Source organism: Artibeus jamaicensis, unplaced genomic scaffold (assembly GCF_021234435.1).
Source record: "Artibeus jamaicensis isolate MK-2021 breed Jamaican fruit bat unplaced genomic scaffold, CSHL_Jam_final contig_3113, whole genome shotgun sequence".
Lineage (NCBI taxonomy): Eukaryota > Metazoa > Chordata > Mammalia > Chiroptera > Phyllostomidae > Artibeus > Artibeus jamaicensis.
The window spans coordinates 786,186-808,716 of NW_026521719.1; the positions used below are offsets into that span (position 1 = coordinate 786,186).

Sequence of the window (22,531 nt, forward strand, 5' to 3'; positions counted from 1 at the left end):
AAAATAAATAAAGAAAATATTAAAAAAAACCATTATTTGTTCTAGGCTCCAAAACCACTCAAAATTAATTTATTTAAAGGCATCACAATAGCTAAGTCTAGGTATTTAGGTTTAAAGGAAGTAAAATTAAAAAGGACACCTCCCCCTCTCACAACTTAAGGAAAATTTCTTTAAAATCAAACATATTGCTAAGCTGCAACATTATACTTGATAAACAATAATTGGTAACAAAAATAAGTTTAAACACTGTAATATTCTGCCCTAACCAGTCCCAGATACTGTTTAATAACCAAGCTGCAAACTAAGTTTGTTGTAACAAGCCTAGACCAATTGGAATGTGTCATTGGTTAGATACATAGTTCCACTGAAGGTTTTGAAAGCTCATTTAACAGCCAGTCAAGTCCCTCATGCAGAGCAGTCCCTTGTGCTTGAACATACCATGTTCTGTTAGAAGGAGACTGAAGACCTCATTCATCTGTCATTTTACCGATGGCCATGACATTTGGCAAGTCCTGTTTGTTTGCAAAAAGCAGCAATACTCTATCTTTCAACTCATCTTCCTGAAACTTTTTTTTTTTTTTTGCAGTTCTTTGGCTTCTTCCTGAATTCTTTCAGGATCATTGCTATTTACCACACACACACACACACACACACACACAAAAAGACCCTTAATGCAGAGATTAATGCCTCCAGAGATGCCCTACTTTACCTTGACCACCAACATCCTATGCTGTGAAACAAATGCTCTTTTTTAATTTAGTATATAGACTTCTTCCTTAAAAGATAAATTTTAATATAAAGAATAAAATGCCAGATTTTATTTTTCACTTTCCCCAAATTTGTGGGAGTGAATGCTTTTATTTTATTTATTTATTTATTTATTTATTTATTTATTTATTTATTTCTCTTTTAGAGGGAAAGGGAAGGAGAGAGGGAGAGAAACATCAATGTATGGTTGCCTTTCGTGCGTCCCCTGCTGGGAATTGGCCTGCAGGGAACTGGCCTGCAACCCAGGAATGTGCCCTGACTGGGAATCAAACCGCGCGATAGTCTGGTTCAAAAGGCCCATGCTCAGTCCACTGAGCTACACCAGCCAGGGCGGGAGTGAATGCTTTTAAAAATGACCAGGAAAGTTTACATTATTAGACTAATAGTATGATCAAGTCTGGCTTTATCATAAACCATAGAGGTTAACAGAGTTTACCTGGAAAATCTGTTACTTAAAAAAAATTCATTTATTTACAGAGAGAGGGGAAGGGAAGGAGAAAGAGAGTGGGAGAACATCAATGTGTGGTTGTCTCTGGCAGGCTCTCTACTGGGGACCTGGCCAGCAACCCAGGCATGTGCCCTGGACTGCACATGTTCTTGCATTGTACTATTTCCACATTAAAGCCAATGATGTGCATGGTGGGGACTCCCTCCCCTAACTTCAGTTTATACAAAATTGTCGTCTTGCCAGCAGCAACCAATCCAACTATCACAATGCTCATCTGCTTCTTGCAGAAGAGGGAGGAGATAGAGGGTGAGGCCCACGGAGGCAGTGGCACTTGCCACGGGCAAGAACATAAGTACTTTTAGAGCTTCCCCGCCTTCTCCTTTCATGCTCCCTGCAAACTGAAGGAGAACAGGAGGGTCTGAGGAAGAAAGAGGGCCACAGGGACAGGTCGCTAGCCCACACTCCAAGCAAAGCTCCAGGACAGAAAGTAGCAGAGTGCAGACCTGAGAGACAACTGACAGGGCTGCTCAGGTTCTAGTGTGGAATTCGGCGACCCTGGCAGCTGCTGGCCTTTATTCTTGAGCGAACTTTGCCAATTTCAAGAACTATGTCCTTTTCGTTTGGGTTGCCTAACATATTGACATAATATTATTCACAGTATTACTTTATTATTCTTTTTAATATTGATTGATTTTGTAGTAATGTCATCTCTCTCCTTCCTCATATTTGTAATTTGTCTCCCCCCAGGCCCCCACTGATATGTAGGGCTAAATGTTTTCATTAATCGGTCTCTAAGAATCAGTTTTTGTATCCTTGCTTTTCTGGTTTCTATCTTAACAATCTGTATTATTTCTTTTGTGTCACTTAATTTTGATTTAATATACTCTCCTGTTTTTAGTTGACTAAGGAGAACCTAATGTCATTGATTTGAGAACTTCTTTGTTTCTAACATAGTCATTTACTACAACAGATAGCTTCCTCTCCTAAGTTTTGCTTTAGCAGGATCCCACACAATTTTATACATCTATTTTCATTTCATTTATTGCATCAGAACTTCTCATTCTCTTTGTCTCCTTATTTGACCCATGAATTATTTAAAAGTATATTATTGAATTTTACATATTTAGTTATTTTTCACAGATATTTCTGTTATTGATTCATAATTTTAGAAAGTATTTTATTTATTTATTTTTTTAGAGAAAGAAGATAGGAATAAAGGGAGAGAAACATTGATTGCCTCTTGCATGCACCCCAGGTGGGAGAGGCTGCAACCCAGGCATGTACCCTGACCAGGAATTCAGCCAGTGACACCTTGCTTTGTGGGGTGATGCATAACAACTGATTTTAGTTTAATTTTATTGCCAAATCCAAGAACAAACAATGTATGATTTGAACTCATTTAAATTTATTGAGGCTTGTTGTATGGTCTATAACATTTTGGTGAATATTCCATGTACACTTGAAAAGATTTTTCTGGAACGAACTATTCTGTGAACATCCATTGGGTCAAATTAGTTGATAGTGTTTTTAAAATATTATATACCATTACTGCTTTTATTCTTGTTTATTTATATTAGTGGAAAGTTATTGCAATTTCTAATTATAACTTTTCCACTAGAAATATATTTTTAAAAAGGAAATAAAATGAAGACTCAAAGACTATTTGTGCAATGGAAAGGGAGATGAAAGATACAAAAGAGGAGTTCTGGCCAAGATGGAGGCATAGGTGGAAAACCTTTGCTTCCTCGTACAACCAAAAGGAGGATAACAGCCAAGCTAAAATCAATAAACAACCAGAATACTAGAAAATCAAACTGTATGGAACTCTGACAACCACAGAGTAAAAAAAAAAAAAACAAACAGTCAAACAGAACAATCAGACCAATAAGGCAGGTAATGAAAAATTGCAGTGAGGTGGCGGACCACACGGGTGAGGCTGACTTAAGGGGAAACTGAGACTCACGACTGACTGTGGACTACAGCAGTTGCCATGGTGAGAGAAACTCCCAGTCTCACATGAGAGCTGGTTGAAAAGTGCGCTAGAAAGAGCAGGCAAGCTGCATTGTTCCCTCTCTGGCCCCTCCCCCAAAGGGAACACCATAGTGCAGCAAGGAGGCTTGCCCTTCCAGCGTGCACACCTAAGGCCCTGCCCCCTTACAACTTAATAGGAGTCCTGAGCAAAGAATATGGCCAAATGAAAGAACGGAGCAAAACTCCGGAAAGAGAGCTAAGCAAAGAAGATATAGCCGACCTATCTGATGGAGAATTTAAAGTTCTGGGAATCAAAATGCTCACAGAACTGATTGAGCTTGGTTGGAAAAATGAAAGAACAAATGAAACATACCCAAAATGAAATAAAGCAAAATATTCAGGGAACCAAGAGTGACAGGAAAGAAACCGGAACTCAAATCAATGATTTGGAACAAAAGGAAGAAATAAACATCCAGCTGGAACAGAATAAAGAAACAAGAATTCAAAAACGTGAAGAGTCCTACAAACCTCTGGGACAACCTGAAACATTCCAATACCTAAATTATAGGGGTGCCAGAAGGAGAAGAACAACAGAAAGAAATCGAAAATTTATTGAACAAATAATGAAGGAAAACTTCCCCAATCTGGTGAAGGAAATATACTTTCAGAAAGTCCAGGAAACCCAGAGAGTCCCGAAGAAGTGGGACCTGAAGAGGAACACACCAAGGCACATTACCATTAAGTTACCCAAGATTAAAGACAAAGAGAGAATCTTAAAACCAGCAAGAGGAAAGGAGAGAGTTACCTACAAAGGAGTGCCCATAAAGCTATCAGCTGATTTCTCAAAAGAAACCTTACAGGCAGGAAGGGGCTGGAAAGAAATATTTGAAGTCATGAAAGGCAAGGACCTATATCCAAGAATACTCTATCCAGCAATAGTATCATTCAGAATGGAAGGGCAGATAAAGTGCTTCCCAGATAAGGTCAAGTTAAAGGAGTTCATCATCACCCAGACATTATTATATGAAATGTTAAAGGGACTTATCTAAGAAAAGGAAAATCAAAAGTATGAACAATAAAACAACAACACACTCATAATTATCAACAAATGAAACTAAAAAATTAAAGAAAGAAAAACAACAAAAACAAAAACTAAGCAAACAACTAGAATAGGAACAGGATCAGAGAAATGGGCATCACATGGAGGGTTTTCATTGGGGAGGGGGAGGGGAGGAATGGAGGGAAAGGTACAGGGAAGAAGAAGCATAATTGGTAGGCATTAAATAGACAGGAAGAGGTCAAAAATGGTATAAGAAACAGAGAACTTGAAGAACTTATATGTACAACCCATGGACATGGACTACGTGGGGAGATGCTGGAGGGTTGTGGGGTGCAGGGTGGATGGGGATAAAGGGGAAAATTGGGAAACTGTAATAGCATAATCAATAACATATACTTAAAAAAAACAGAAAGATATGAAAGAACCAGACATGGCAAACTTGTTTTTCTTGGATTACTAGGCATTCATATTGCTTTTCTGTAAAAATTTTAAGTAATTGCTCATTTTTTCTAATAAACTGTTTTGTTTTTATTGAATTACAAAAGTTAATTTTATGTATTTATGGTCATATATCCTATTAAATGTTGATATTTTAGGAAAATTCTTGATCCATAAATTATGACTTAGTAAAGAATGACTTCACTGAACTTTCTGAATTATATTATTGATTACATTAGTTTTTTATACTCTAAATTGGTTCTTATAGTTATGTATATTTTTCCTTAATGCATTGGCCAAATATACCTAAGTGATGTTAAATTGTAGAACTGATAGTGGATGTGCTTGCCTATTACCAATTTATAATGGGACGAACTCATATTTCAATATCAACTAAATAATTTTATTTCGCTTTCATATTGATGTTTGCTTCAATTGAATAGTTTTCTTTTAGTAGTTTTTGAATTTTATGAAAATGGTGATTACATATTTAAAATTACTTTTTGGGCATCCATTACTATTTATTTGTAAATTATGAACATAAATTATAATGTTTCTTAATAATTATCATTACATTGTATGAATAAGATCTGTTGGTGACAGTTGATTATTTTGTTGTAATATAAAATTAAATGCTTTATTTTATTTAGGATTTTGCAATTAGTATCATTTGATTATTTTTCTGTTAATTTTTAAAGTATTTTTGTTATATTTTTGACATCAGAATTATGTACAACAATTTTCTTTAAAATTTAAAATATTTTTATATCTCTTCACTGAAAGTTTGAAAAAATGCAACTGTAAAAAGAATTTGGACACAGAGACTACTTATAAGTTAATTCTTTCATGTGTGGTATTCATTTTCTTCAATAGTTGCAGCTTTATTCAAATTTCTACCATTCTTTGAGTTACCTCTAATGTTTATAGGCTTTAGGGAAACAGATTCCTTAAAATGGGAATTTCATTTGAGAAGTCTGAAAGTGGAAAAAAATTAGAAATGTTATTTTGCTGTATTTTTTTGCCTTAAATAGATTTTTATTAGTTTCAGTTGTTTAGTTTTCTGTATCCATATGATAGCAGGGTTTGCATTGTATCCTTTTTTTTTTTTTAAGTTTTCATTGCATCTGGGTACCAGAACTTGATTGATCCTTTAATGTTTTCTGTTTCAGTGCAATTTTGTGTCAGGTGCATCTTTTCAAATTACCATCAAGTTATTCATTTGAAAACTTTATTAGGGTTAAAAATGTAGAAAAATACACATAGCATCAATGTTAAAGCTCAATTTTCACAACGTGAATTCACTCATACAATCTTCACTCAGGTCAAGGAAAACAACACTGCCACCACTCCTGAACCTCAGTGTTCCCTCTCAATCTCTACTTCCTCAAATGTAGTATTGTCTTGACTATTAGCACCATGGTAAGTATAAACTCATTTTGTTCTTTCAGATATACAATTATGAATATCTGTGAGCATAGGATTCTTTTCATGCAATATTTTGTGACATTTCTTCATGTAGTATGGTGCTACATTTTCTGTTAGTTTTTATTCTTTGAGTACATGTATTTTGGTATAACTATCCATGCATTACATACCTGTTGGAATTTAGCAGTGGAATATTATATATACATGTATATTTATATACATATATTATTATATATGTATATATATATATATATATATATATGAATTAATCACCAATTCTTGGCTTTGTCAATTTTAACTTTAGTCATATTCTGTTAATGTGTAGTAGTAGCTCTCTGTGGTTTAAATATGCACTTCACAGTGGTTTCCAATGAGGCTGAGTTTTTTGTTGTTGTTGTTTATTTTTCCATACATAAGCATCTGGATATGCTCATTTGTGAAGTCCTTGTTCAAAGGTTTTGGTCATTATTCTAATTGCATTGTTTGTCTTTTTTCCAAACAACATGCAAAGTATATCATGGATAGAAGTCTTTTTCTGTATATATGTATTATAGATATTCTTTCACATTTTTATTTGCCTTTACTCTTTCTAAATAATAGTATGTTTTGATGATTGGGAGTCTTTAATTTTAACTTATCAATTTTTAATGCTTATTGTTTTTCATACAATGTTTATTAAGTCCTGACAACACCTCAAGGTCATGGAGTTATTCTATATTACCATTTAGAAGCTTGTTAATGTGCCACAGAGTACTCAGTGGGCTATGCCATTTGCCCCTCTCTTTTAAGCATTGGGTGTCACACCACACAAAATTCAGCAATTGTAAGTAACTTCAGTGTTTATAACTCATGTAGAAATAAGCAAAACAAATGAAATCCCCCAGTGAGCAGAGGCAGTGTCTCTTGGATATCTGGTAGAGAAGAAGAAAAAGAGCGAGTGAGTCTATTAATCTAGATGAGGTATGCTGATAGTGTACCCTGAAATAGCAGAATTGGATAGAAAAAGATGAATTACTGATAAATGAATTCTGCAAAGTATCAGAATACAAAATTGGTATTCAGAAATCAGTTGTATTTTTATATGCTAATATGAACTATCAGAAAAAGAAATTAAGAAAACAATCCCACTCCCAAGGGCTTCAAAATGAATAAAATATCAAGTGATAAACATAACCAAAGATGTAAAAGATCTGCACTCAGAAAATTGTAAGACACTTGAAGAAATTGAAGAAGATACAAATAAGTGGGGTCTTATTTTAAACCCATTAAGCCATGCTATGTCTTTTGATTGGAGCATTTAAGCCATTTATATATAAAATGATTCTTGATGGATACATATTTGTTGTCATTTTATTTTTTTTACCTATTTTCTTCTGTTTTCTTTTTTCTTCCTCTTAAAGCAAGTGCTTTAACATTTGTTGCAGTACTGGTTGGTGTTAACAAACTTCTTTAGCTTTTTCTTCTCTGAGAATCTTTTTATTTCTCCTTCAATTATAAATTATAGCCTTTCTGGGTAAAGTAGCCTTGGATATAGGTTCTTGGATTCCATTACCTTGAATATATCATGGCCAATATGTTTCTGTTGAGAAATCTAATGACAGTCTAATTGTTGCTTCCTTACAGGTAACTTATCTGGTTTTCTCTTGCAACTCTTAAGATCAGCTTCTTTTTTTTTTAAGGTTTGCATTTTAATTGTGATGTGTCTTGGTATACACCTCTTTGAGTCCATCTGATATGAGACTCTCTGCACTTCCTGGACTTGTATGTTTTTTCCTTCACCACGTTAGGGGAAGTTTTGGTCATTATTTCTTCAAATATGTTCTCAATTCCTTGCTCATTCTCTTCTTCTGATATCTCATGATGTAGATGTTGTTATGTTTCATGTTTTTCACCAAAAGTTTATTAATCTCTCATCATAAATTTTAATTACTGTTTCATTTTGCTGCTCTTCTTCTTGGATGTTATTCTACATTGTCTTCCAAATCACTGATTGGATCCTCTGTTTTATCTAATGTACTGTTTATTCCTTCCACTGTCTTATTTCAGACATTGCCTTTTTATTTTGGACTGATCCTTTTTTATGGTTTCTATGTTTTTTCTCATGCCATTGAGTATCCTTATAATCATTACTCTAAACTTTCTATCTGATAAATTACTTGCTTCCATTTCATCCAGTTCTTCTAGAGTATTCTCTTGTTTTTTCATTTGGGGCCCATTTCTGCATTTTCCAATTTTGGCTGCCTCTTTGTATTTGTTTCTATGTATTAGCTAGAGCTGCAAAGACTCTGGTGCAGATTGATGACACTGCCTGTGACTGTCCCTCAGCAACCTTTTGGAGCTATTCCCAATCCATAGCTTGTGTCTTCTGCTAGGTCTGGTCAGGTGCTGAAAGAACAGAACTGCACATGTTGGGCAGCTTTTACCAGCATCACACCCAGGGAAGGATCAGCTAAAGTCTCTGGGAACTCTGAAAATCCACCTTTCCTGGTAGGCTTAATCATTAAAAAAGCGCCTGTCTATACTCCTTTGCAGCCTGGCAAAAGCTCCACAGAGAAGTGAGAGGGATTCTTGTGAGTGGGGCTATTGCTTCCCCTCAGGCCGATCATGCTTGGAGGGGAGAGTTTTGTGTGAGAAAGATGATATCTGCAATATGGGCAGGGATCCTGGTGGTTGACTCTTCATCTCTCTCCCAAGAGCCACCAGCCCCAGAGCCTCCTCATGTGGCTCTAGTCCATTCTGTCCTCACTCTGTCAGAAACCAGGGTAGGTGGCTACAAACAACATTTTTTGCACTGATTCTTTTTTGTAAAGATTTTATTTATTTATTTTTAGAGAGAAGGGGAAGGGAAGGAGAAAGAGAGGGAGAGAAATATCAATGTGTGGTTGCCTTTCACATGCCCCCTACTGGGGACATGGCCTGCAACCCAGGTATATGCCCTGATTAGGGATTGAATCAGCAACCCTTTGGTTTGCAGCCCATGCTCAATGCACTGAGCTACACCAGACAGGGCTGCACTGACTCTTTAAGAGGCACTCTGTATCTTCAGGTGTTTCTTCCTGGTAGAAAGAAACCCCCACTTTTTAGAGCTGGATGTTATCTGGGTTTCTTTCCAGGCTCTGGTGCTGCAGGTTGGGGAAACCTGCTGGGGTTTACAACCTATACTCCTCAGGGGGAACCCCCTGGCCCCTTAAATATTTCTCTAGAACTTCAGCTGCCACTGGTGGGAGCCCAGCCAGCCCTCTCCACCTTCTCATTTCCTACCAGTCTCCTTGTGGTGAGGTGGTTCTTCTGCATGTTCTTGGTTATAAGACTTCTTTCCAGCTATTGTTAAGTTGGTTATTCAGGATTATTCTTCTATGTTTTAGTTATAATACCAGTTTGGTCCTGGGAGGAGGTTATCATACCTTCCACCTACTCCACCACCATCTTGGATCTTCTCAAAGATACTAGTTTAAAAAAGTAGTAGTCAACACTTTCAGAAGCTGTAATTGTGACAAATAAGAATAAGACAATTGTCATTCATTAATTGGCTTATTTCACTTAATATAACGTTCTCAGTTTCATCCATACTGTCACAAAAGATAGAAGTTCCTTCCTTTTTTCTTTCTTTCTTTTATCTGTTCAGTATTCCACTGTATAAATATACCAGTTTTTTGATCCATTCATCTACTGATGGGCACAGGCTGTTTCCAGCACTTGGCTATTATAAACAATGCTGCTATGAACAGAGGAGTGCATAAGTTCTTTTGAATTGGTGTTTTGGGATTCTTAGGGTGTATTCCCAGAAGTGGAATTGCTGGGTTACGATGAATACTTATGACCTCACTTATACGGAGAATCTAATGAACAAAACAAACTAATGAGCAAAATTGAACCAGAGACATGGAAGCATGAAATAGACTGACAGTGGCCAGAGAGGAGGAGGGAGGGGGATAATGGTGGAAAGAAGGGGAAAGGATTATTCAAAGAACATGTGTGAATGATTCATGGACCTAAACAACAGTGTAGCAATAGACTGTGGGAGTAGGTGTGGGCTGAGTGGTGGAGAGCAAAAGGGGAAAAACTGGGACAACTGTAGCAGGATAATGATAACAATAAAAAAAAAAAACATTGGAAGACTCTGTGAGCAATAAGAAGACTAAAAGTATGCAATGGATTTTCAACTAGAATTAAGCTAAAAGATGACAATGATGGGTAATCAAATTTAAATTGAAAACCATAATTTCAGAACTTCTATTTCATTTTCCTCTAAGATTCTATGTATTGAACATATCATATATATATATATATATATATATATATGTGTGTATATATATATATATAAAGCAGTAATTAAAAGAGTACCAGAAATAGTTATCTTATATCCTAGGTACTGTTACACATACACACACACACCCAAGTTTAGTCTTTAGCCCAATTAGTTAAATATTATATTCAACTATTTTACAGATGGACAAATGGATTCATATAATTTAATACAAAACTTTCATATAGAGTAACTTATAGAGATTTAATAGAGATTTAACATAAGGCCTGTGTTCTAGTCACAATAACAAACTGAAAATTATCATCTCTATCGGGAGCTCTTCTAAACTCTGTTCACTATTTTTTTTTAACAGGAATTATTTTCTCAAGAGAAAAAAAACCTAGGAAACTAAAAAGAAGACAGAAAAAAAATTAGGAAACTACAAAGAATAGGAGAATCTCAAGTTGTGACACTTTTTTTTAAATCACATCTACAACTCAGTTTTGAGACACTTTATAAATATTTGGGAATCATCAGAGAGTTTACAAGATAGAAGTCACAAACTATCAAAGACTTTATTTAAAGTATCCATTGTCCATGGAATCCAGCTAAAAGACTTTTGTCAGTTACTAAACTATCTCTACAAACCAACTGCTTTCAAAAATACCTCCACCACTATCATAGAATGGTGCCACTAGCATATCATGATCAACATGTTGTGCCTTTAGAACACTCTTACCAACTGGGCATAGCTGACTCATTAACCCATCAGCACACGCGTGAAAGTCTGTATCAAACCAATAGTCAGTCTTTGGTCAGAGAACAGTCTGATAGTAATCACCTTTCAACACCTCCACCAAGGTCCAACCAGAAGGTTCAGAGAGTCTTTGCCAACTCTCAGGCTACAATTCCACAGGGCTTCCATAACAGGTTTTTGAAATCACTATTACCCCAATCCAAATGTCAGTCTATACCTTCACTAGACCTGCACCAGAGAACTCCATTGCAGCCTAATTGGAGATTTCTGAGCTCACCTCTGTCCCACCCTAAACCTCAAACAACATCTTCACTTGACCTCAATAAATCATCATCATCACTGGAGTCTGATCAAACAGATTTGAGCTTACAATTAGCTCTCCCCAAACCTCAGAATACAATTTCCTTAGACCTTAGCTGTAAATCACCTTTACTGAAGTCTAAGAAAAATGCCTCGAGTTCTTCATTAATCCCCTTCAAACATCAAGAAACACCTTCTCTAGACATCCACTGGACATCATCATCTTTGGGACCTAATCAAAGAGCCCTTAGCTCAACTTTACCTCAGTCCAAGCCTCAGAAATTACCTTCATTGGACAGCCTTTGGGCATCTTTGCTAGAGAACAATCAAAGATCTTTGAGCTCACTGTCACTCACCTCTACACCTCAAACAAATGACTTGTTTCAGAAATCACCTTTGTTGCAGTCCAATCAAATGGCTTTTAGATCACCGTTACCTGACCCCAGACCTCAGACACCACCTTTATTGACCTCTAATCCTTATGTTCTGAGTTTATCATCATCCAACTCAAGATCAGCGAAATCACCTTTATCATATTCTGTCCGCCAGACTCAGAGTTTGCCATTGTTCCAGCCCAAACCCCCAAAAGTTACACTGGATCATACCTTTAGGACCATGAGCTCACCAGTTTGTGACTCCAAGTTTCGAAACACCACTTCACCAAATGAAAAACACAAAGTCACAAAGCCATTTGGTTTGGTTTCACCCCATCTCAAACCAAATGTCTCAGGTCAATCATTGTCAAGCTCCAAAAACAAAGCTGCTGCAACATGGGGATCCAGAAACCAGAGCAAAAGCAGCTTGGATCTTTCTTCAAAGGCATATTCAAATAAAGAAATTCCATGGACTTTGGATTATATTTATCCTTGCACTGTTAAAGGGGGAACTGTCTCTGATGATGTTGTAAATAAAATTATTAATTCTCTCTCCAGGACCAGAATCCAAAGGGATCTCTGTAGGCAAATTCTGTTTCGAAGAATGAGAGGAAAGCCAAACCCTTATCCTGGTCCCCGCCTTTCATCACGTTACATGGTTTGTTTAGCTTGTGCTTCCTGCATAAAAACTCAGTGTAAGCATCTTACAGGAAAAAAAGATCCTCGTAGTGCAATACTGTCTGTCATACCAACACCTGAGCCCAGTGCTGAGGGAGAAGTAGAGATGAAATTAGTTTTTATTCTTTCCCTACCAGAGACTTCTTTCTCATCTTGTCTTCCATTCCCTGTGAAAGAAAATCAACCCAATGAAGCTCATGAAGAGAGTCTTGAAGGAATGAAGAAGAGACCACAGTTTTCTCCTTTTGAACTTGATAACACCCATGGGCTTAATATGAAGAAAACATTGCTGACAGCAGCCCCTGAAAACAAAGTTGTAAGCCCACAGACCCAGGCCATTGACTGGCTGCTTTATGTTAAGAAAAGTAGTTCTCAACACCAGACTGGGCTCCCATCCTCTCCCTCTTCCATATCTTGCTCCTCATCTTCTTCCTCATCTTCTTCCTCTTCTTCCTCTTCCATTGCACCCTCTTCACCCTTTCCTTACAAAGAGTCTACCACACCTAACCTCTCAGATTGTGTGTTCACTAAGTTAGTTAATTACCATCGGTTGCCCCCAGGGATCTCCTGGCTTGAGTTTATATGTAGCAAAAATTATCAGCTACTTTCTGGAAAAACACACCAAAGTCAATCTCCACCTCCCCAAACAAATCCTTCGAGGAAAAGCACCATAGTTAAAGGGCCAAAGGGCCCAAATATACTTTTTAAATTTTTCCAAAGCAAATGAGAGACATCCTGATTAAATTAATTGTGTGTTTCTTTGAAAGCAATGGATTTTTTAGTTCTTTGAGACTGAAATTTGATTTCCTATCATGCTTAAAATTCTTAGTAATTACTGAATGGGACTCTGGACTTAGCTGATGATGCACCTAGTGAAGGGGGACCATTGCTCTCAGGTCTATTTCTTAGTTAACTAATGAACTATGATCCCCAGAAACCAAAACCAAATCTTTTGTTTTTACTGAATGCCTGGCTTAGAGTAGCCATGATATAATTATTGTTAAATTAGTCATAATTAGACATAGACCGGAGATACCTTATCCATCTTGCCCAGAATAGTATTCAGCTCATTGTTATTCTCTTTGCTCATAAGATATGATAATGACAGTATCCTTCAGCCATATGTACTAACCTGTTTCCCTATCTCTAAAGAAATTTCAGACCATGTTTAACAGTTAAGAATATGTAGGGATAATCTTTTCAGTTATGTGTTTCTAGGGAAAGCTTTTCTGTGCTCTGAAACCCGATGAATTATTTAACCTTACTTAACAGATCTCAGGAAGAATAACTAACTGGTACAGATAATCCTACCTCATGCTGACTGTGACAATATTAAAATAATGGGCTCTAAAGTCATCTGTTCATCACTTTCAAAGAAGGTAATAAAAATGTTTCAAAAATGTCTTTGTTCCACTGGGTCTGCTGGTAATGAGAAGAAAAGGGCGTTATCTTACCTACTCATCTTAAGTAAGTATCTCTACCTCCAAAAGCCAGAAGTATTATCTTTTTTATATAATGATGACTCATAATTCTGCCTCTACACAGCAATCTTTCTGTTCACCAAACTACATTGTGGCCATTTCTAATTACAAAGGCATTTCAAACTCACCATGGCCAAACCCAACTTTATCATCTTCACATTTATAATTTATGTCTTTACATTCACAGTCCTTTGTTCCCACATTCTCAAATTCAGTTTAGGTACCACTACGCATCACGTTTGGCCAGTTTTCTCATTTCCTGCTCCTATCCAAGTTCACGAGTTCTATGGCCTTATTATGTGTAAAATTCAGTCTTCCCCCACCCAACCCCATTGTTATTCTCCTAGTTGTGGTCACATCTATTTGTCACCTGTATTACTGCAATAACTCCTAACCATGCACTTTAACTTTTGAATGCATATCTGAGACACAGATTTGATGATGTCACTCCATTGCTTATAATCTTTTTATCATTGCAAACTGTTTTCTGGGGGAAAGTCTAAATTCCTTTTATGACTCATTATTATTGCCTCTCAAAACTGATTTCTCATTCTCCAGTCTGTTACTGGATGCTTTAGCCACATTAAATTCTTTATAATGTATAAAATGTGACAAGGCCTTTCATACATTGTACTTTTAAATTAATAATTCTATTATTTGAAAAAACCTTTATGTCTTTACATTTTTGTCCTACAAAGCTCTGTCTTTGTCTTTCTTGACATATTCTTGGAAATCCTGTTCTGATCCACTTACAGAAGGGTTAGTTGGCCTTCCCTATTACCATGAAACTCTGTGTTCACTCTTTGTATTCCTCTTAACCTGCATTATAAATCAATCATTCATTGTCTATCTTTATTCACCAGACTAAAAAACTTCTGTTCACTATTTCTATTGTTTTTAAAACCTAGTCTTTGGAGTAAAGTAATACTCTAAAAATACATGTGTTGGTATTGAGTTAATACTATTGAAGCTATTCATCTTTTTTCTCACCAAAGGACATTTTTTTATTGCTTTGAAAGACAGAAAGGGTGGGGGAAGAGAGAGAGAAAGAGAGAGAGGAAGAAGAGAAATATCTATGTGAGAGAGAAACTTTGATTGGTTGCTTTCTCATATGTGCCCCAACCAGTGATCAGACTCAAAACCCAGGTATGTGCCCTGACCAGGACCTGAACTGGTGACCTTTTGTTCTGTGGAACAACATGCAACCACTGAGCCATGCCCAGTCAAGGCCAATGTTCTTACATTTTTTAAAAGCAAAGATGTTATGCTAGATTTTCTCAGATATTATGTATGATATTAAAATTACATGAACAATTATTATGAGATGGAATTGCGGATATATTAATGATTGAAAAGGAAAAACAAAGGTAAAACTTGTCCAATTAAAAAGTAGTATGAACAGAAGTTTTCTGAAGTTGTATTTAAAAAATTAATGAGAAAACAAAATAGGAGGATTAATGTAAATCCAAACATACCAGTCATTGAGAAACAATAAATAAATTTGCAAACTATAAATATAGTCAAAATAGAATATAACAATCTAGATAAAGGTAGCTTTCCAGTAATCTGCCTAAAAATACAGGCAATAAAAATTAATACAAAAAACTAATAATTTTAATATTTATTTAGTTTTTAAACAAGATTTGAATTTGTAGTTTTAACGGGCCCTAAGATATCTTGGGTTCTTGAACAATTAAAAACTTTTATATGAAGGAATGAAGAAATCATTTCAGTTTTAGAAACTTTGTTATAAAATTAAGAGAAACAATTAAAAATTATACAAAAAATGAAATATTCAATTAAGACATCAAAAGTGACTCTTAGAATATGAAAAATTTTCATCAATAAAAATATGCTGAATTCAAAATTCTATATTTATTATATTTAAAGCTGTTTTATTTTATTCTGATATATATACATATTAAAATATTTTTGTTCAGTTTTCTGAGGCAATTAAATTAAAAACATAATGAATCTTGTTGTTAAAGTCATTAAGTACGTGCATGCAAGTGTTACAAATCAATGACAGTGTATGGAACTTGTTGAGAGGAGACAATGAATTTAATGATCTTGTGTCTTTACCAATTCCTGTTGGTTGAGCTGTGAACAAATTAAAAATGTGCTGTTAATTTTAAATTTTCTTAAACAAAATGAATGCTTGCCAAATATTCAATAATTTAAGAAAAATGGCAGTGTGATTTATATATTTCGCTGATATGACAATGCATACAAGTGGAATTTGTAGTACCAAAGACAGGAAAAGCTTATATTTGATCTGGTTAGACAGGTAGAGAATTGATGTTGAAATGAAGACTTTTTATAATATAAGTCAATAATAATGATCACACACTTTCCAACATGAATCAATATGCAGATTTTAATTGTATTTGACAATACTGTGTAAATTTTCCACAGAGTGTAAAAGAAAAAAAACTGAGGAACACTGATCTGTGTGGATGCAAGAGTTAAGAAATATACTTCACTTGGACAGACATAATGTTGAAACCAATATTCAAAATAAATAAAAATTCTTTTATAAAAGATAAATGAAACTTTAACTGCAAATACTAAAACAAAATGGTTTTTGATAATTGATTTGGTTATTTGAAAACTTGGTAATATTTTAAGGGCAATTTTGCATATATAAATGTAATTTTAAACTGTAAATTTATCAACTCTAAATACAGATCCAAATATATATGATGAAAACTTACCATCCAAATTGAGATGTATTATAAGTGTAACACAGACACCAGATGTCAAAGAAGATGGCACATACACTGTACAATATCTCGTTAGCAATATTTGTATAGATTACATGTTAAATAAAATACAGAATTAATGCTGATTTTACTATTTTCTTTTTTATTATGGCTACTGGAAAATTTAAAATGAGCTATGTGGCTTACTTATATTGCTATTAGACAGTGTTGGTCTAGAATGGAAATAAGGCAGGAATGTTGAGTATCTTGAAAACTGCCATTTCTCCATGTCTAAGACAAATATGCTTGGCATATGGTTGGTAGTTAATAAACATGTCTGAGTGAAAAAAAAAGGGGGAGAGTGTGTTAATCTCTATGAGAATTTTATGGGATGTGTAAGCTGAACTATACATTTGTACTTTCTCTGTTTCTATCATTTTACTTATTTCCATTAAACATGATTGTCATGAAAAATTTAAAAAGTTAGAAAGTTTAATAGTTGTCTTCTGATGCCACTTTGGAAGGATAACTATTATTAATAATTTGGTATATCATTCCAAATTGTTCACAGCTATCATTCTATTCCCCTACATTTTTGTGAAAAAAATTGGCATCATTATATACACACTTAGTTTTTATCTGCTTATATAGTTTTACAAATTTTGATTATAAAGTAGTATATGCTTATAAAAACTCAGAAAATAACCAGACATGTACTGTAGAAATCTAGTATCATTTTCCTCTTAAAAATTTGTTAAATTTTAATATCTGTTTTATATTTATGCAAATGTAAGTGTATTTAATTTTTGTAAAATAAGGGATATACTAAATATAATGAGTTTATTTCTGTTATCCTCACTGTCTTAATATTGGAAAAACTCATCTCAATTTGCTTTTTCAGTCAGTCACTGAGAAAAATCACTCTTGGCCAATACTCCCATCCTGTATGGCACTTCCTTTTATAGTTTCTCTTCTTACCCCTAACCAAAATACTAAAACCCTTTCTCAGAGCCTATGCTATAGTCCATCTTCAGTAGAATTTCCAAGACTGCATGGTCAACTCTCCTCCTATCATGCCCTTCCCAGTAAGCTCATTGGGTGAAATCTAGTTCTCTCCTGAGGACAATGTCTCCTTCAGCATGTCTCTTCAGCATGGCTTATTTAACTCTTTTTTGAAATAGAGGGGTTTTACTCTTTTTTACTATCATTGGTGTTTCTAAAACATTTTCTCTCTCTAAAACTATATATTTAAAACTATAAAACCATATATATATATATATATATATATATATATAATTTTAAAAGAGTGTGAAAGTGAGTCTAGAAATAAAACAGGTCTAAGGACTGAGTGTTTGGAAACTCTAGCATCTAAATACTAGGTATTACAGTATCGAGGAAGCAAGTAACAAATGAGACTGAGAAGGAAAGAAAGCTAGTAGCATGTAGCACCAAGTAATCCAAGTAAGAATGTCTTTCAGGGAAGATGGGTTAACTTATTAATGAACTCCTGCTGAAAATACAACTAAGATCAAGACTAAGAATTTTACTTAGCAACACAATGAACTATAATGTCCTTGAAAATAGTATAACTTAACAGTATAGTTGTAAACCAGATGAGTCTGGGTATATGAAAGAACTCACAAAAAGTGAGTTCTATTTAGAGCAGCATAACAACTTTTTTGAGCAGTAAGAGAAGTGATCAAATTAGGTGGTAGCTGGAGCTGTAATACAATAGATTTCTTTTTGTAGGATGTTAAAACATACATTCTTTTCTTAATTTTTGTTTGCTAATAGGAATAAATTGGGAAAGGAAAAAATTGATCATACATAGGACAAATGCTAATTATCCTATTGTAGCTAAAAGAAGATGGGATCAAGTATATCAAAAGAGATTCCTTAGATTAGGGCATAGAAAGCTTCAGCAGAAAGCACCACATACAAAGTCTGCCCAGAAAAAGTCCAGGTATTGTTAATAAAATGAGAACAGTTTGTGTGACATCAATGTAACCTGGCAACCAAGGAGAGAGAACTGGAATGAGCATGCATGAACAATGACAACTTCATTGTACTAGTCAGTGGGGGTGGTAGATGCCATTGAGTGAGCATGTGTACAGTGCGGCCATCACATTCAAAATGACTGAGTGAGCAGAGCAACAAATCTGCATCAAATTTAGCATTAAGCATGAACATTCCTCTGTGAAAACTATTGGGATGATTCAGAAGGTTGCAGCTATGGGTAACTGGTTACTGGCAGCTTTATCATGACAGCCCCTGCTGATGCATCACATCTTGTGCAGAGATTTTTGGCAAAACATTCAAATCACCCAGGTAACTCAGCCAAGCCCCTCTAAACCCAGATTTGGTGCCCTGTGACTCCTGGCTTTCCCCAAAACTAAAATAACTTTTAAAAGGGAAAAGATTTCAGACCATCAGTGAGATTCAGGAAAACACAACAGGACCACTGATGGCAATTGGGAGGCGTCAAGATGCTGAATTTGAAGGGGACTGAGGCATCTTTGTCCTGTGTAGAATGTTTCTTGTTTCTTGTATCTTTTATCTTCTTCAATAAATGTCTCTATTTTTCATATTATATGACTGGATACCTTCTAGATAGACCTCATATGTTGCTGGAAAATTGTTTCTTCAGGTGAACAAAAATGAAATTCCTGCCTTATAAATATGCAAGATAATTAAGTATCATTAAAGACTAATTATAAAAAGAAAGGCCTTCAAATTGAATTTCAGAAGAAATTACCACTTAATATTTTATAAGGTCAGAATAATAAAGTATTTCTTCACCAAAATAAAATGATAAAGGTGTTAATATTGTTGGTATTATTGCTTGATCAAAGGGGAAAAAAAGTCTAGCTTTGGTAAAAGGAGTTGATAAAAAGCCTGTATTTAAGAGATACAGATCAAACTCCAGTCAGAAATTATATTAAGGTCACCAGCCTGAGTATATATCTGGTTAAGAAATTCAAATATTTAGACTGTTTTTTTCCGGTCTATTAAAAAAGATGGTCCAAAGGGATACCAGACTAAGGATAATCACCACAAAGAACAAACACGAATCCTCTGTCTCTAGTCATGTACTATCCATAAATTTCATACGCTACCTCAACTACTCTGACAAGGTAACCCTAACTCTAGCTCAGCTAAGTAGAATTGTAATTGCAAGATAAAAATAATAGTAAGAATAAAAAACAGAAAATGAAGAATTTAATTTAATCCCATTGGATTATTACTTTTGCAACCATTTATTTGTAATCATCCTTATAGGGCATGATGATTTTTTCTGTATTTTAAAGTGTTTAAAACATTTAAGTAAATTACATATATTAGGCTTATAAAGAGAGTAATGAATTAAGTTTGTAATCAATATTCAAATCTTTGGCATTAATAATTAAATAAATACCTTTTTATAAATTTGTGATTTATTAATTGTGCATTACAATGTGAATATTTGGTGTATGTTTGAATATGAATACTTAGGCAATAAATAAGGTAAAATGAACATAAAAGGCTCTATCAAAAAGAAGAGAGATTTATATAACTGACCATACTTAAATTAAAACTGCTACCTGTGCACCATAAGTGTAATAAAATTCAACTCTTTATTTAAAACATATTTTGAAAACATTTTTAAATATAAGAAGGAAAAAGTAAATGTATAAATCAACATAAAAAAAGGTAGAGAACATAATTTGTGAAATACAAATTAGTTTATGTAAATCATTAACCTCATATACAAATGAACATCAATTCAAAAACAAAATAAATACTCTCATCTACAATAGTAAAGCAATAATAAAGAATAACAATAAAAGAAATTGCAAAAAAAGTTAAATAATATGGAAGGGCAAAATGTTATTTTATGGAAAGACATGCTTTATCTTGCATAATATGTTTTGAAGCTTTTATGATGTTAATTATATCTAAATTCATATGCACATTTAAATATATTAAAATAAAATATCAGCAAGATACTTTTGGGCATAGTCAAATTGTTTTAGGTTAAAAATTACACATATCACTGAGAAAACAATGAAAAATCATAATGGGAAGGAATAAATTCCATGAGAAATTAAAAAAATATTAGCTATAGAGATCTTAGCATATATAGACAAAAATAAATAGAACAAAATATAGAATCCAGATATTACAGTTAACTTTTAAGTTTAAAATAAAAATGAAATTCTACATTGGTTGGAAAAGAAGCATTATTCACTAAATAGAACTGGGTACACTGGCTTGCCATATTGGGGGAAAAGTATATTCAAAGTCATTTCTTAGTGGGAGATAAATTTCTGATGACTGAAATTATTATAAAAAATGAAGGTATAAAATAATAAAAGTATATACTTTTAAGATCTTGAAATGAAATAAACTCTCTGAACACAAAAGCAAAACTGAACAATCATAAAGGAAAAAAAAATTGGTAGATCTGAGTGTGCAAAAACTGAAACCGTGTATGGACAGAAAATCTAGTCTAAAGAAAGTACCTTATGAACCTTAAATACTGCCAGAGGCTCATTCAGCAACTCTATCTAACAAGCAGGCAGAACAGGGACAGGTGGACCTAGGGTGACTTGGGCCTTTTACTGACCTTCCCCAGGGTTTGGTGCTGGTGGAAGTCAGCCTTGGTGCACAGCTTGGTCCTTTACATGCACCTCCAAGCCCTGCAGAGATAGCCACAAACTATGAATCATTTTGTAGCTCCAAACAGCTTGCCCAGGGCCAGTAACAGGCAGCCTCTGACATTGTACTGCACCAGAGTCCTTCCCATGAGGCCCCAGAGCCAATATACTCAGTGCCAGCTTTAGAAAACATCAGAGCAGGATCCAATTAGCTTCCCAAGTGGCACATATAAAGGAATATATTGTCAGGCACAAGACTCTGCTGAAGCAAGTTCCACTGTGAGTGATCAGCACTGGCACAGTTTACATACTTTGATTCAGGTTGATCCTCATGGTCTTTTACCTCCTCTTAGAACCAGACTAGATTAACTGAGTTAAACTGAAAGCTACGTGATAAAGAGAATTTTAAATAATAACTACCCTAGACTAGTATGAAGGGTGGGGACATCTTAAAACAGTTTGTCCTTCACAGACAAGCAGTGAGCCAAGGTGGGGCAGCTGTGGGAGCTTTCCCTTGAGAAAAGTGAAACCAGGACCACAGATCAAGCTCCCAAGCTGAGAGAGTCAGTGCTGAGACCCTATAGTAAAACAAACAATGAAAGGCCGCAGGTTCTTTCTCTGCTGGTAAGAGAAAAAACCTGCTGGAGATAAACCCATCATCTTTTTTTTTTTCCTTAAAGGTGCAAAGCACAGGTTTTGTGTTCATGGCTACTCATCTAGGGAACCCAGCAAAGAGAGGGAGGCATGAGCTGGAGTGGCACAAGGGGAGTTTGGAGTGGGAGACACTGGGGAGATACTAGGGAAAGTGACTGTAGGATTTTGGGGGTCAGAGTACATCTGGACTCCAATGCAGCTACCTTTCTTCAGAAGAGCGAGCCCCTCCCGAGAGAAAATCAATGACCTTACCCTCTAGGATACAGCTCCTCCAGCCCTTTGGAATGCCATTCACCACACCTCCTGTTTGCTCACTTCCCCCCTGCACCTTGTTTGCTTTTCTTTCTGTTTGGCTCTGTGTTATGTTTTTGTTTTTCTTACTTTTCTCCCAACCTGCACCTTAAAACCTGATAAGAAGACAGTTAACATAAATAACTCAGGAGACTGCCTCTAGGGTGCAGCCAGCCCATACAATTTCCTGGGATACAGACTGGTGCTCTTCCATCCCGGGAAAGCTGTAGAAACACTCTCCCAGCACCCCACAGTCCTAAAACCTTGACCCTGGAGGCCTACTAGGGGCCCTGTCCTTCTG

At 35.2% G+C, this 22,531-nt stretch overlaps 1 protein-coding gene and 1 pseudogene across 1 annotated transcript; one reads left to right on the forward strand and one right to left on the reverse strand.

Moving 5' to 3' along the window:
* Positions 1-347: 347 nt before the first annotated feature.
* On the reverse strand, positions 348-8,315 carry LOC119054178 (ADP-ribosylation factor 4-like; annotated as a pseudogene).
* A 2,726-nt stretch (positions 8,316-11,041) lies between these two features.
* CSNKA2IP (casein kinase 2 subunit alpha' interacting protein) lies at positions 11,042-13,192 on the forward strand. The gene has a single exon (XM_037152028.2). The coding sequence runs from the start codon at positions 11,042-11,044 to the stop codon at positions 13,190-13,192; it is 2,151 nt and encodes a 716-aa protein (XP_037007923.2).
* The last annotated feature ends 9,339 nt before the right edge of the window (positions 13,193-22,531 follow it).

What these genes read in the sequence shown, in the direction of transcription:
- CSNKA2IP (XM_037152028.2), top strand. Translation starts at nt 11,042, where the DNA reads ATGGTGCCACTAGCATATCATGATCAACATGTTGTGCCTTTAGAACAC.